General features: G+C 39.0%; 1 protein-coding gene and 1 pseudogene across 2 annotated transcripts in view; both read right to left on the bottom strand.

Moving 5' to 3' along the window:
- BBOX1 (gamma-butyrobetaine hydroxylase 1) overlaps positions 1 to 14,567 on the bottom strand; it is a 59,965-nt gene that overhangs the window by 23,151 nt on the left and 22,247 nt on the right. For both annotated transcript variants that reach the window (XM_044258987.1, XM_044258986.1), the window contains exon 4: positions 10,469 to 10,667. In XM_044258987.1, the coding sequence (XP_044114922.1) occupies positions 10,469 to 10,667 (199 nt within the window). The remainder of the gene's footprint in view (positions 1 to 10,468; positions 10,668 to 14,567) is intronic.
- LOC122914679 lies at positions 12,492 to 12,618 on the bottom strand (annotated as a pseudogene).

Raw genomic sequence — 14,567 nt, 5'->3', positions numbered from 1 at the left:
AACCATATGGTCCCTGAAAAAGTTGCCCCAGAATAACCAACACCAACATAGCCTGTAAAGTTACTGATCTTTAAAAAAAAAAAATCTTCTGGGCATCCAAGTAAAAAATATCAAATTATTTATAAGGGAAGGAAAATTAGATTACCAATAAAACTGTAGAGACATATTAAAGATGTTGTAAGCCAAGAATTTTATATTTAGCCAAATTGATTTTTCAAGTATAAAGATCTTAAATGGCTGTCAACATGCAAGAATTTAGAGAATACTGTTCTCATGGGGCCTTTCTGAGGAATTTACAAGAGAATAAGATTCAGACAATCAAAATGAATAGAGATGATGTTCACAAAGCAATGGTGCTAAGTAGTAAATTTTATTTACTAATAGAATTAGTAATAGGGGAGGAAAAAAGATAAAGAAAACGAAAAAATTGAGAAACCAAACCACCGTTAAGCAATGCACATTTTGGTGCTAATACTCTAAATCAGGAAAACAAGATAGTGAATACCAAAAAATTCAGGAGAGCTGTAACATTTGGGGAGAAAAGAGAGGTTTGTGATTGCTTAGATTATGTGGATGGGTTCCAGAGTAGTCACTGTTCTATTTCTTGACCTGGATGGTGTTTCAAGAGCACGTGTCTTACAAAAATTCATGAAGTTATGTATTTGTCTTTGTGATTCTTCTGTGTCTGGATTGTATTTTACCACAAGAAGTGGCTTTTTAAAATTTATTTTGAAAGATTAATAATACTCCCAACAATAAAAATAAAGATGGGTAGTGATGGAAAGATGGCAACCACCTCTAAAAACACAAAGAAAAAAGTTACAGCAATTTCCTCCAAAGTTCCAAAGTCTTTCATTACAAAAAACTAAGAATAAAGTGCATTGCAAAAAAAAAAAAAAAAAAAAGCTTCGGAGAATTCCAAAGTAAGCATATTTAGTTTTTGGGTGGTGGTAGGTCAAATTTTGCTTGATTTATCTCAACAGAACAGGAGCTAGATGCTGGTTTAGATTTTTGATGTGCAAGGTTAAAATATAAACTTCATTTTCTCTTGTCACAAGTTTTCTGATTCCTTGTCGATCATCACTTTCCCTTTGCATAAACAGTTGGCTATAATTTGAATTTAATAGATGGGATGGGAATGAATATTCTGGTGCTGTTGTTATGACTTAGTTTGAGAAATCTCTCTATAATCCTATTAAGTTGTTCCCTTGCATCTGAGCTATAAATATGAGTGGAAGCCCCATTTGGTAGTTAATAATTCCTACGGCATTAGGAACTATGGGGGGGAGTGCTAGATAAACCACCATTCAAGCACAGTGCCAAGGAAAGACTGCAGACTGTTGAGTCAAGTAAACCTGGGTTTGAAGGCTGATTTTTCTGCCTCGGTTTCTTTATCTCTAAAATGGGAATAATGGCTCTTATTAGAATTGTGAAGATTCAAGATAATCACTGTAAAGCATTGAGTTCAATACTTAGCACGTCAAAGGTGCTTAACAGAAAATTATTTTGTCCCATCCCAATGCTCAGAGGAAAACTGAGGAGTCAGGGCTTGTGGAGAAACAAATGGTTTACTAGGGTCTCAAAAATTTCCTCCAGTGATTTCTAGGAGAGCACGAGACAGAGAAATTATTTTTCCTTTCATTCATGAGATGACCTCATACTCAAGTGGTTTTGCTGGCCACAACTTTAATTACTGCAAAACTGAGTATTACAAAGGGAACAGCAGGGACGGTCTCTTGGCTGATAACATAAGCTGCGGTTCACAATGGCTGAAAGAACACAGCTTGTTACTCTGCCTGGGAACCCCTAAAACAAGAATACACATTTTAAAGGTTCTCTTCCCCCCCACTGAAACACTTGGGTCAGTACTGAATCTAAAACAACTCATTAAGAAATCCCAGTGTGAATTTTTTACAAAGTAGTATGGAATTACAACTAGATTCAGAACTCAGAAAGGTTTTCTTTGTTTTCTTCCCAAGTCTAAATTGCTTTTAGGTTGGTTTTTCATAACTCAGAGCCATTTTTATTCAAGAAGGGCTATTTGGTTTTCTCAAGCAATTTCTTGTCTAGAAACTTCACCAAAATGGATAAACTTGTTTTTTCTTTCCCTGTTAAGTCTCCACTTTTCACAAATGTTTTCTGGTAACCCGTATATCAAACAAGTAGCTCTTTCAAAGTCAGGTTTGGAGGCAGTGCTAATGGTCGGAGCAATTTCTAAAGGGCCAGAAGCCAAGGAATAATAATATTTTTCGCTCATATACCCTCAATCTCTAATACAACCAAATGTGTGAAATGCTGCTGGGCTGGCTTACAGAAATGCTAGCAGAAATCCAGTGAATGCTGGAAAGGATATATTCTTGTACTCCCCAGAGGCCATTTCAATATTGTTAATTCTTAACTGGCCTGGCTGGTGTATTTGACAAACTGCCCACTAGAAACCTTTTTGGTTTGACATTATTTTATTCCTCTGACGAAGCCCGCATGCAAGGCGCTCATGCAGATGCAAAACTGGGCAGCAGTAGTCACCTCTTACATTTTCCAGCAACCTTTCATCTAAAGGTTTCACAGGACATGCCAGGTATTAAAACAGTTCCTGTAGAAAGAGAGAAGCAAGTCCTCAGTAGAGGAGAATCCTAGAGTTCCAGGAAATTACATGAAAAGCTTAGATCCCCTTCTCACCTACAAACAGCCAGTGTGGAGCCGTGATTCAGCCGTGTTTCTCTATTGGTCCTACGGGCAGCTCTGTGGGCAGTAATGAAGTGCAGATGTTCTGGGATACTGGGTTCTCCACTCTCCCCCCAGTTTTTAGGAATGAAGTGTTCCAAAGTATTTATTTAAATTTTCCCACTACAATTTGTAACCTTGTGAGTTTTATTCTGTAATTGTACAGCTTCCATGCTTGTCTCTACAAGATAAAATTTGACTACTATCAAGATCCACCAAGTTCCTTTCATCCCTTTTCCTTGTTGCCACTGCCTATTTTACTCCTCATGTTGGTGTTTCAGAGAAACATATTTTTCATTTTCACCTCATTATTCTTATTAGTCTAGTCCCTGCTACATGTGTTAATGCAACTTGCTTATGCCAGCAAATAAAATATTCTTAGAAAGAAGAAAATCTGAAACTACTCGACTGTGTTCTGGAAAGAAGACAGTCTTGCTAGCTAAGGTTGAAATTTGTATCTTCTTCTGCTTGACCTTCTGATGAAGAAGGGTCCCTCAGAGTTACTCACAAGGTTAATATTCTCACTAAAGAGCTTACCAGTGTCGACAATGCTAAGAGAGAATTCTTGACCAAATGAGGCCTCAATATCTTAGCATGTATGCCCTTTTATTAAAATTCCCTGAGTGCTCACTGTGTGTCAGACTCTGAGCTAGTACTGAAGACATTATCCTGATGAGGCCACCATTTTAGCCTTTAAGGAGATCAATGTGACACCAATGATAGCAATGAGATATGCATGCCTTATCCTGTTACATGCAGAACAGCTAGTTAATACACAATACTGGTGGTTAATACTTTAAAAAATTGACACTGAATCTCTTCTTTCTCTCTGTGTCACACATGTACACACACACACACACACACACACACACACACATACACACCCCTTTGCATGATCTTACGTAAATAACAAAACCCTGACCCAGCCAATTTATTTAGTTGTCTAACCAGTTGGAAAAGGAGTATTTTCAGAGTATGATTTTGTCCTTTTAGGGAAGAACTTCTGATCTTCTCAGTGTTTCCTTATCAGAATTATGGTTTCAAAAGCCCATGACCAGTAAGCTTTACTATCACCCAGCAAATAGACAGTAGGGATATTATACAGCAGGATGGTTGGTTTTCTTCCACACTGCATGCATCTCTGCTAAAAGAAGAATCTTAAAAAAAGAAAGAAAGAAAGAAAGAAAGAAGAAATTGCCTTACTAGATGTTATGAATATGCAGAAGAGGAGAATTTCCTCTTCACTTTTTGAATAGGTAATTCAGAATGCAAAACAGGCTCATTTGGGTGAGGAGTAAAATGCTTATTTTGTTTTATTTATTTGCCTGGGCTTGGAGATGAGGTGCTGTCAGCTCACAGAGCAGAGGCTGGGAGAGAGTTGTCTTTCCTAGAGCTACAGAGACTACCAGATGAAGGGAGGCTGTCACAGAGGTGGTGTTGGGAGGGAGGGGGGAAATGCTAGTACATCAAGTGAGAAGAGCAAGAAAGACCAAAAAGTAGCCAAAAACAGAGGAGGATTTGGGACAGGATATGCTGTCTGTAGGCAGAATAAAAGGCCAGGAGAAGGAAAAGCAAGGGTGATGCATGCAGGAAAGGAGTTGAGTAGGATGGGAGGAACGCAGTCTTGGACAATCAGCTGAGAGAGTGATGGTGCTGTCGTTGTCCCTCACCAGCTCTCTCTGGAGGGATAGCCAGGAAGGAGGAAGAAGAGCCTAAAAAAAAAGGCTTTCACCCGAACTGAATTAGTTTGGGGATGGGAAGAGGGACTGTCCAGCTTTATGAAGTCTTAATTAAATATATATTTGTTCCTGCTACACCTTCTTACACTATGGTAGCCTGTGAACATTTTGAGGAGCCTGGTTCATTTTCTCAAGCAGCCATGTTTGCCCATCTTTACTGTACTTTCGCATGTTGGAGACCATCACCCTTCACTGCCTTTTAACTGCCACTGGCATGTATTGACTGCCACGTTTCCTCATTTGGAATGACAAAAGTCCGGGGTTGCTTTCCAGTCTGTTCCTTGATTTTATGGAATTTTTTTTGGCTCCAATTATTTAGATGAAGTCAACTCAAGTGTTGGTATTTGCCCACTTACAACAGTGACAAAAGATACTTTTCCATAAAGTAGAAACCCAAATCTAGGTCAGAACAAAATGCCCAACACAGTGCCTTGCACAATGTAGCATACAGAAGGGTAAAACAATAATACCGCCAATCAAGACATTCAGTGTGATCTATAGTGATTGTGCTTCCTTTCAGATTTGTTCTGCTGGTTGCATTCTTAAAAACATTCTAACTTGGTATAATCATTGAATATGGCAGTATATAGAAAAAGTATAGTTTATAATGACTCTTTCCTATTGGGCTAGATTGTGTCATAAATTCAGATAATTTCTTCAATTAAGAAATTATTATCAACACTGCAAGGAGATACCATCTCACACCTGTAAGAATGGCTAAAATCAAAAGCATGAGAAATAACAAGTGTTGGTGAAGATGTAGAGAAAAAGGAATTATGCACTCTTGGTGGGAACCCAAGTGGGAACACAAACTGATGGTAGGAACGCAAATAGATGAAGCCACCATGGAAAACAGTATGGAGGTTTCTCAAAAAATTAAAAATAGAACTAACATACAATCCATTAATTCCTCTACTGGGTATTAACCCAAAGAAAACAGAAACATTAATTTGAAAAGATACATGCACCCCTATGTTTATTATAGCATTATTATTTTTTAAAGATTTTATTTATTCATTTGACAGAAATCACAAGTAGATGGAGAGGCAGGCAGAGAGAGAGAGAGAGAGGGAAGCAGGCTCCCTGCTGAGCAGAGAGCCCAATGCGGGACTCTATCCCAGGACCCTGAGATCATGACCTGAGCCGAAGGCAACGGCTTAACCCACTGAGCCACCCAGGCGCCCCAATATAGCATTATTTATAATAGCCAAGCTATGAAAGCAGCCCATGTCCATCCATAGGTGAATGGATAAAGAAGATGTAGTGTATATACTATGCTATAAAAGAATGAGATCTTTCCACTTACAACAGCATGGATGAATCTAGAGGGTAAAATGCTAAGCAAAATAAGTGAGTCAGAGAAAGACACATATCATATCACATGTGAAATTTAAGGAACAAAACAAATGAACAAAAAAAAGGAAGAGACAAGGAAACAGACTCTTAAATACAAAGAATAAATTGGTGGCTGCCAGAGGGAAGTGGATGGGGAGAGCATGAACCAGATTAAGGGGATCAAGAATACACTTATTGTGAGGCGCACTGAGTAACATATAGAATTGCTGAGTATTATATTGCACACCTGGATTGAGTATAAGTCTGTAAATTAATTATACATAAATTTAAAAAAATAAAAATTTAAAAGAGAAATTATTCAGAAAAATATTTTTATTGATTTTGGGGGGAGGAAGTTAAGGGGCATGAGATGAGGCTCTTGACCCTACCCTGTAAAAACTATATATATATATATTTTTTAAGATTTTTAAAAATTTATTTGACAGAGATCACAAGTAGGCAGAGAGGCAAGGAGAGAGAGAGAGGAGGAAGCAGGCTCCCCGCCAAGCAGAGAGCCCGATGTGGGACTCGATCCCAGGACCCTGAGATCATGACCTGAGCTGAAGGCAGAGGCTTAACCCACTGAGCCACCCAGGTGCCCCTGTAAAAACTATATTGATCCAACTTTAAGGTCTAAATCCTTCTGAAAATGTTATCTTGTTCCATAGTGCTGTAATTATCCCTTACCAGCTATCTCTGGTGGGACAAAATGGACAATGAGGGCTTCTTTACCAAGTCTTATTCTTTTCTCCCAGGTAAGCTTTCATCATCAAGCAGTAAGGTTGCTGAGCATTTCACAGAGTTGCATGAAAAAAATATTGTCTAGATGATGCACTGACAAAATAATGATAATCATCTGAGAAAATATAGACATGGAAATGACATCTACTTTTGTCCTCAAAGCTATTACCATTTTGATTTAGTATTTTAATCTAATTTTATGATTATGAAAGGCTCTAATAATTTTTGTATTCACTTGCTGCTTTATAGTTTTTTGAAAACATCTAGGTGTGTATCTATCATTAAACATTTATTCCTTACCTACTGTATGCTAAGACTATGCAAAATGCTAGGATCCACTGTTTTTGTTTATCCAATCAATGCTTTAACAATTGAGATGACAGCCAAGAACCAAAAATAGATATTATAATTCTCACTTTAGATCCATGCATTCAAATTCTCCAAACTAGTAATTCTATTTGAATGGGAAAGTGCTAGGTGGATATTTGTTTCCTAAAGGAGACATGTGTAAAGTAGCACCAAGCTATTTATATTTTTGGGCATCTAAGCAAAAGTAGAAACCAGGCTTCTTGAAAAATCTACATGGGACGCAAAATTAGCCATTAGCCTTCTTCTTCCCACTTTCCTTTCTCCATCCTTCTATCTATGGCAATCCCTCCTCTCCATTATTTATTGCCTTCATTTATTCATTGCATTCTCTCACTCACCTGCCAATTATTTTTGGGCAATAGTAAGGCTCTTTGCCAGTGGAGAAACAAAGCTATGAAAGAAAGGACCACATTGAAGGCAGCTACTGAGTCTCTTATAAAGAAAGTCATGTCCAGGCATTACCACACCACAAAGAAGAGCATGAAAAATGACACTTGGTGTACATAACTGTGAGAGCTGAGAGAGTGTAAAGCACCCAAATTCTACACCGAGACCTGCCTTCTCTTGAAATAATCCTCTTCTCAACTAGAGGTTTGTAACTTTAGCTACACACAAGAATCACCTGCAGGGTTTTTAAAATTCCTGATACTCAGGTCAAATCCAAATCCTGTTTTGAAAAATCCGTGGAGAATGGACACAGATGTCAGCATTTTTAAAATTGGCTATTCTGATGGGTAACCTCAGTGGAGAACTATTGCTCTAAATATCCCTTCTTTTGAATCTTCTGTCATAGAAATTTTAACATCATTTTCCACATTACTGTGGGAGGAGGCAGAAAAGGGGAAATCACTTCAGGAAAATATTCGTTTTTCTCATTCTCTTAAAAAGCACATAAGCAAACAAATAAAAACAAAGCAACCACAGCAAAACTGCCCTCTTCTATAAGTTCTTGAGATAAAGAATTAAAAATTAAAATTGAAAACAAACAAACAAACAAACCTGTAGAGATCTTGGAAATATGTTGTAGAAGTAGCAGTAAGGTTGTCAGAAAGGCCTTTCTTGGCCTGTGGTATGGTTTGAGAGATTCAGGAAAGAAATGTGATCCTCTGCATGGAAGATGAAATTGAGTAGGTTAAACCTATCCAGTTAGATGCAAAGGTCTTGGACAAAGGAAATGCAACCGTAGTAGGAGGTCTGATTTGTTTTTGACAACAAACCTTAAGTATTTATTCCAATAAACTTCACAAGATCAATTAGATCAGTGGCAAAATTATAATAAAACAAAACAAAATTCAAGTCATAAATCAGGACTAAGAAGCTGACCCTAAATGTGACGGGTTAGGGTGAGCATTAGGATACTATAACAAAGAGACCCCCCCCCCAATTTGGCTGCTGTTGTGAAATTGTGACATGTGTTGCATAGATCAAAAATCTCATTGTCAGCCAATAAAACTAAGTAGAAAAATATAGAAGAGATTTACTTTGAATTATTCTGTTTACTTCTGGTGACTAAAAGCATCCTCCCATGTTCCTCCTTAATATCATTGATAGTGAGGTAGATTAGGAAGCCCATGGATAAAGCAGCCCCAGATTCTAACTCTGGTTCCTTTTCTATTACCTGTGAAAACTTGAGTTATAGTTTAATTCTCTGGAATTCAGATTCCTTATCAGTGAACTGGAGGAAATTACCTATTTCAGAAAATTGTGAACGATACATAAAGGCCAAATAATTAGATGGAGACTCTTAATCATTTCAAGTCTATCTCCAGGTCTTTATCGCTTGTTACTGATACAATCTGTAAAACAGCTTAAATTTTTTTAAAAAATTATGTATTTTAGAGAGAGAAAGAGTGCAAGTGCAGTGCACATGAGTGGGGGAAGGGGCAGAGGGATAGAGAGCATCTCAAGCAGACTCCCATGATCCTGAGATCGTCACCTGGGTCAAAATCGAGAGTTGGCTGCTTGACCAACTGAACCACACCAGTGCCCCCAAACAGCTTAAATTCTTGCAGATGTAGGGAAGATATAAATTAGGTAGCTCACAGTGTGCTAGTGGTAGCAGTAAGTTCTTGGGGTGGGGGTGGGGTGGGGTCGTCTAAGTCTACACATGATAGTCTTCTGCCATGAATAAACTTGATCAAATCATTGGGGGCAAGTGATTAGTTATTTTTGATTCCCTGTTTATCTATCTTTATCTATCTAGATTAGGGGTGGCAAACTCAATGGCAGGCAGGTCTGAGTGGGGGTGGGGGGACCACCTACCATTTGTGCAACTGGAGTGTGAGCACAGGCTCTCTTCAAGGGGCAGCCTCCACTTACACCAAACAGGCTCCTGGCATGCGGGGATTGAGTCTCAGTTGTTGCCAGATTTGATTTTTCAAGAAAAGTCTGATCCATATTTAATGTAAAATCTCCCACTTTTTAAGTGTTGACAACTAATTATTTTCTTTCAACATCCAGTGGGCCAACCAAAATATATCTGAATACAGCCTGTGTGCTACCAGTTTTGCAACCTTTGGATTTTAAAGGTTTTTTTCACTCCCAATGCCCTCTGCTCCATGAGCCCAAGAATAATTGTGTACACCCCGCACGAGGGTTCACCCTACAGTTTAGAAATACACTCATACCCCCCATTTCCAAATAAGTGTTTTCTGTTGTTAGAGTTTCATTATTCATAATGAATGTTACCTCCTAGGCAATTCTTATGCAAACAGCTTCTTGTTCCAAAGTTAAAAATCAAATACATTTCCTCTTCCTTGCCGGAAGTGCATAGACCTAATTTTCTGCATATTAGTTTTATCTTTTTTAACACAGCTGGTGGCTGGTTTCAGTTCCCCAGGGCCCTATTTTTTTTTTTTTTTTATTTTGCACCAAGTCTTGGGTAGTAAAACTTCAATGAACTTCGCATTTATAAAAGTCTTGGAGAAACATGGTCTTCCATGCTGTCTGCTCTGAACTGAAGGGCGTTCTCCCCAAAATCAAATGTCGAAGCCCTGACCAACAATGTGACTGGATTTGGAGAGGGAGACTTTAAGAAGGTGATTAGGTTAAATGAAGTCTTAAGGTTGGGGCCCTTCTCCAACAGGACTGCTGTCCTTACAAGAAGAGGAAGAGATACCAGCAGTGCAGGGACAGACAGGAAAGGACATGTGAGAACCCAGTGAGAGAGTGGCCATCTCCATGTCTGGAAGAGAGCTCTCACTGAAATAAAACGTGCAGCCACCTTCCTCTTGGACATCTGGCTTTCAGAAGTCTGAGGAAATGACTTTCTGTTGTTTAAGCCACCAAGTCTATAGTATTCTATTATGGCAGCCCTAGGAAACGAACCCGCCATCTATAACTAGCCTGGCTTTGATGTCTGATGTCTTTTGGATTTTAGGATCCTTTAAAATCCCAGTTATTCTCAGAGAAATCCCACTTTTAGACATGTCTTCTCATCTGACTTCCTGCTCAGGGCATTATGAAAATTTTGTTATCTCCAATCAAAAGAGTCTCTTCCTTCTGGGAAATATACCAGACTTTATACTTAGTGGCAGAATACAAATTCTTTGGTAACTCACCCATAAAATGTGAGATAAAGGAAACCGATCCTTTTCCCAAGTTTTAAAACTTGTCCTCGTTTGTCAGATGCTCCTGTGAGTCGTACTATGCCTATTTTCTTGAGGGTGGAGAGCCACTGGCAGGCATGTTCATCATTTTTTAAAACATCTTCAAAATCCAGTGTGGGTAGCTGGAGCTCGGCGCCCCAGTACTGACATTCTGTGAATAAGAAAAAGAAGAAACCAGATGAGATTACATTGTTTCTATATAAAATGAGAACCTCAGAGGAGGGACAAGCTCATTGAAGTTGAGCTTTCATTTCTCGTGGGATTTACCGAATTTCAGTCATATTCGAATTGCTCAAGCTACTAACTTTTCTTCCCTGGGGCCATGCCAGTTTGCTATATATCTCCTGCCTACCACTGACGACCCATGACAGGCATACATTCACTAAGCCCGCGTGTTGATAGAATGTTTAGCTCATGAATAGCTCTTGAGCTGTACATCCATAGGGCTTCTTTGCCTGGGTTCTGCTTAGAAACGTCTCTACTGAAATACTGTGTATTTTAATGGCCATGTCACGTTATTCAACTCCAAATAGATGACAAAATATGAATGATGGACTGAGAACACTATATGCACATTCCTAGAGGTGGGAGGAGTGTTTGCCTTGGTGGGTACAGCTCTGTCTTCCTCTTACTTCACTTGAGCAGAAGCTTTCTCTGAGGTCAAATCATTCCTTGGCGTAAAAACGAAACAAAACAAAAAACCTATCCATGGGGAAGAAAAGAAAATGGGATGCATAGAAAATGCATTTTGCATAGATCCTTTGATGACAACATGACCGTAGATGAAGTCAAGTGCTTTCATTAGTTTTCTGATTCCTCATGATCAATGCTCATGAGAAAAGTTTACTTGGAGAAACAGAAAGGAAATGAAATGGAAGAAATAATTTGCTTTGCAAACCGGGCTCTCCCCAAAGGAGGCAGAACACAGAGATGTCATTTTGCCAAGGGAAGTAACTCAGATATTAACAACTGCATTCAGGAGAGACCTAGCTCAAGATAATCCCTTTGATTTTTTTTTCAGTTTTAGAAGAAAGAATCTGCCTTAGGAAGGCAAATCTTCCGAACAAGTGACAGAATGAGATCTTATGATCTCAATGTCATCCTAAGCAAGCCTCACTTCTCAAAATGGGGAATATATGTTGTGTTATGGAAAACAGCCCCCAGCTCCCAGTTTAAGAATGAGGAATGGATCAGTGTTCCTGTGTAGCTGTAGACTGGAAATCATTCCCTTCTCTTTGATGTCCAACAGGGATTTCTTAGGAGTCAGATAGTAGCAATAGATAGTGAAAAGATGCCTGCAGGTTCAGGAGGCCACCTCCTGCTCTCCCATCAGCTAGTTAGCCACCAGCAAAACAGCCACATGCAGCTGGTACCATATGAACCAGGATATCAACAAGGTCAAGAACGGAGACAGAGGGGCCTGGATTTGAATCATTGTCCTGCATCTTACCAGATAGTTTCTTGGTGTCCTTTCTGAGCCTCCATCTCTTAATTTGTAAGAGAGCCATAACTCTATTTACTGTGCAGGCCATTTGTTGACCAGACAAAGAGCCTAGTACAGTGCCTGGTACATAGTAGAAAACCACTATTCTGACCACCTATAATAATAGTCATTATTTACTGATTCCTTTCTAGATGTTAGACACAGTGCTAGGTGCTTTCCATATGTTATTTCTTTTAATGTCCACAATAAAAATACCCACTAGATGCTTTCAGCATTCCCAAGTTATAAAGAAGGGAACAGCCATCCAAATCACGCAGAGCTAATGATTTGCAGGGCAACTTAGTCAAATCCAGACAATTGATTCCAAAGTCTATAATTTTAACAACTACGTATAAAATAAAGAAGTGGTGCCTTGAAATACTGTTGTCACATGTATTTTATGCCTTATATGCAGGTCCATCATTTATTCTGTCCCTCACAAAGGAAATCTACTAGATAAGAAAGAAAGCAAAGCAAGTTACACTTAGGACCACTTTGTCTGAACTTGCTCAGGTATGGGTATTTAAAGATAAACCTTGAATATAACACTGTGTGTTAATTATACTGGAATTAAAAAAAAATACTACACTTGATCTGAGCCAAAAAGCCAAGAAATGATGGAATTAAAAATAAGTGCAAAATGAGGCTTGGCTTCTAGACAGGATTTTAGATGCAGAAAAAACACGGTAAGTAGGTTTCATTGTACAATGACATTGCTGTCCACCTTTTGTGTAATGAACCAAGGCTGAAAAATCAGCTACCTTCACTTCTTTAATTTATGCCAGTGTATTTCAGGGCTCCAAGCTGGTTTGGTTTTACTTAAGGCCATTATCACTTTCCAGAGAGTGTCAGTGACTGTGAGTCAGGGAAGTAGAATACACAGATTGAAAAAAACATTTTCCAAAATGGGAACGTTTTTAAAACTTTGAGTTCATATTTTGACTACTTTGTGGATTCAAGGAGGGTCTCCTTAGGACACACACTACATACATCTATAACATTTTTTTTTCTTTCTTTCTTTTTTTTTTTTAAAGATTTTATTTATTTATTTGACAGAGAGAGATGACAAGCAGGCAGAGAGGCAGGCAGAGAGAGAGGAGGAAGCAGGGTCCCCGCTGAGCAGAGAGCCTGATGTGGGGCTCGATCCCAGGACCCTGAGATCATGACCTGAGCTGAAGGCAGCGGCCCAACCCACTGAGCCACCCAGGCACCCCTATAACATTTTTTTTAAGATTGTATTTATTTGAGAGAGACAGTGAGAGAGAGAGAACACAAGCAGGGGGAGTGAGAGAGGGAGAAGCAGGCTTCCCTGCTCGATGCTGGGCTCGATCTCAGGACTCTGGGATCATGACCTGAGCCGAAGGCAGATGCTTAACGACTGAGCCACCCAGGCGCCCCCACTTATAGCATGTTTTAATGAGTTTTTGTTTCTGTATGATTCGTTTTCCCATTATAGAACAACACACACGTGCATGCACATGTGCACACACAGTATTTTTTGATTTAAAAATCACAGAATGACTTAGGTTCTTTCAATAAACATATTACTCTTTCCTTGTATAAAATTAACCGTATTCACACTGAGACTCCAATATAAAGCAAGGCTCTCAGTACGACACACAGCCTAGTCTCTACCGTAAGTAATTTCAGATTTATAGGATTTTACTATCAGAGGGTGGTTACGATGCCTTTTATGTTCTGCAAAAGTTCACCATTTTCCAGCTCTAGCTCTCATTCTGGTATTCCTGGCAAGGACTTTCCAGAAATCAGCAAACAAGGGCCACAGCTCATTATAGAACCTGTGTCCTAATACCAACCACTCCTATGTTCAGTTATGCTAAATGTGATTTTCCAAGATGGTTCTGTGACTACCCAGTTTCTAAACTCAGCTTAGCATCCACAATATAAAATATTTTAATTTGCGGGGAGAAATAAACTATGTTTCAATAAATCCACCAGTAAAATCATTTCATGTACCTGCACAGAAAATTTAACATTGAAAAAGTGATTTGGAAGCACCTCCCCAGTTCTCCCCCAACCACAGAACAGAACTACTGTGGACTCAAGAGAAAACACATTTGACAAGAGTAAATCATTTGTCAGGTGAACACATTAGAAGCAAATTTAAATTTCACACTTGGGTCTGGATACATAAACAGTATGGAAAATGACGGAATATTTAAGGCATGAACCACCCTTTCTAATTTAACTTACGGCCTACTAATAAATACTTCCTTGAACATGTGCTTCACACATCATAAAATTTATGAACACTCTATATGCTGGCTTTCAAGGAACAGTTTGTACAAGGTTTCCTTTTCAGCGTTAGGCATCACATTCCTGGCTCTTGAGTTGTATTTCAAAAAGGGAAAAGACACAAAGACACTCTTTGCTTAAAGATTCCTGAAGGCAGCAGGCTGAGTTGCAATGTGTTATTTTGGATTTAGAACCTTCAGTCTACCTGCACTGAACTGTGCTCTTGACTCTGAAGTAGCAAGTCTAATACGCTGAGGCCAGCCAATCACCTACCATCTCTTCCTGTGAGTACTTTGCAGGGGTCCAGCCAAA

This window comes from Neovison vison, chromosome 7, assembly GCF_020171115.1.
Source record: "Neovison vison isolate M4711 chromosome 7, ASM_NN_V1, whole genome shotgun sequence".
NCBI classification, from domain to species: domain Eukaryota; kingdom Metazoa; phylum Chordata; class Mammalia; order Carnivora; family Mustelidae; genus Neogale; species Neogale vison.
The sequence above is the reverse complement of the archived record's forward strand: the minus strand, read 5'-3'. Positions and strand labels throughout refer to the sequence as shown.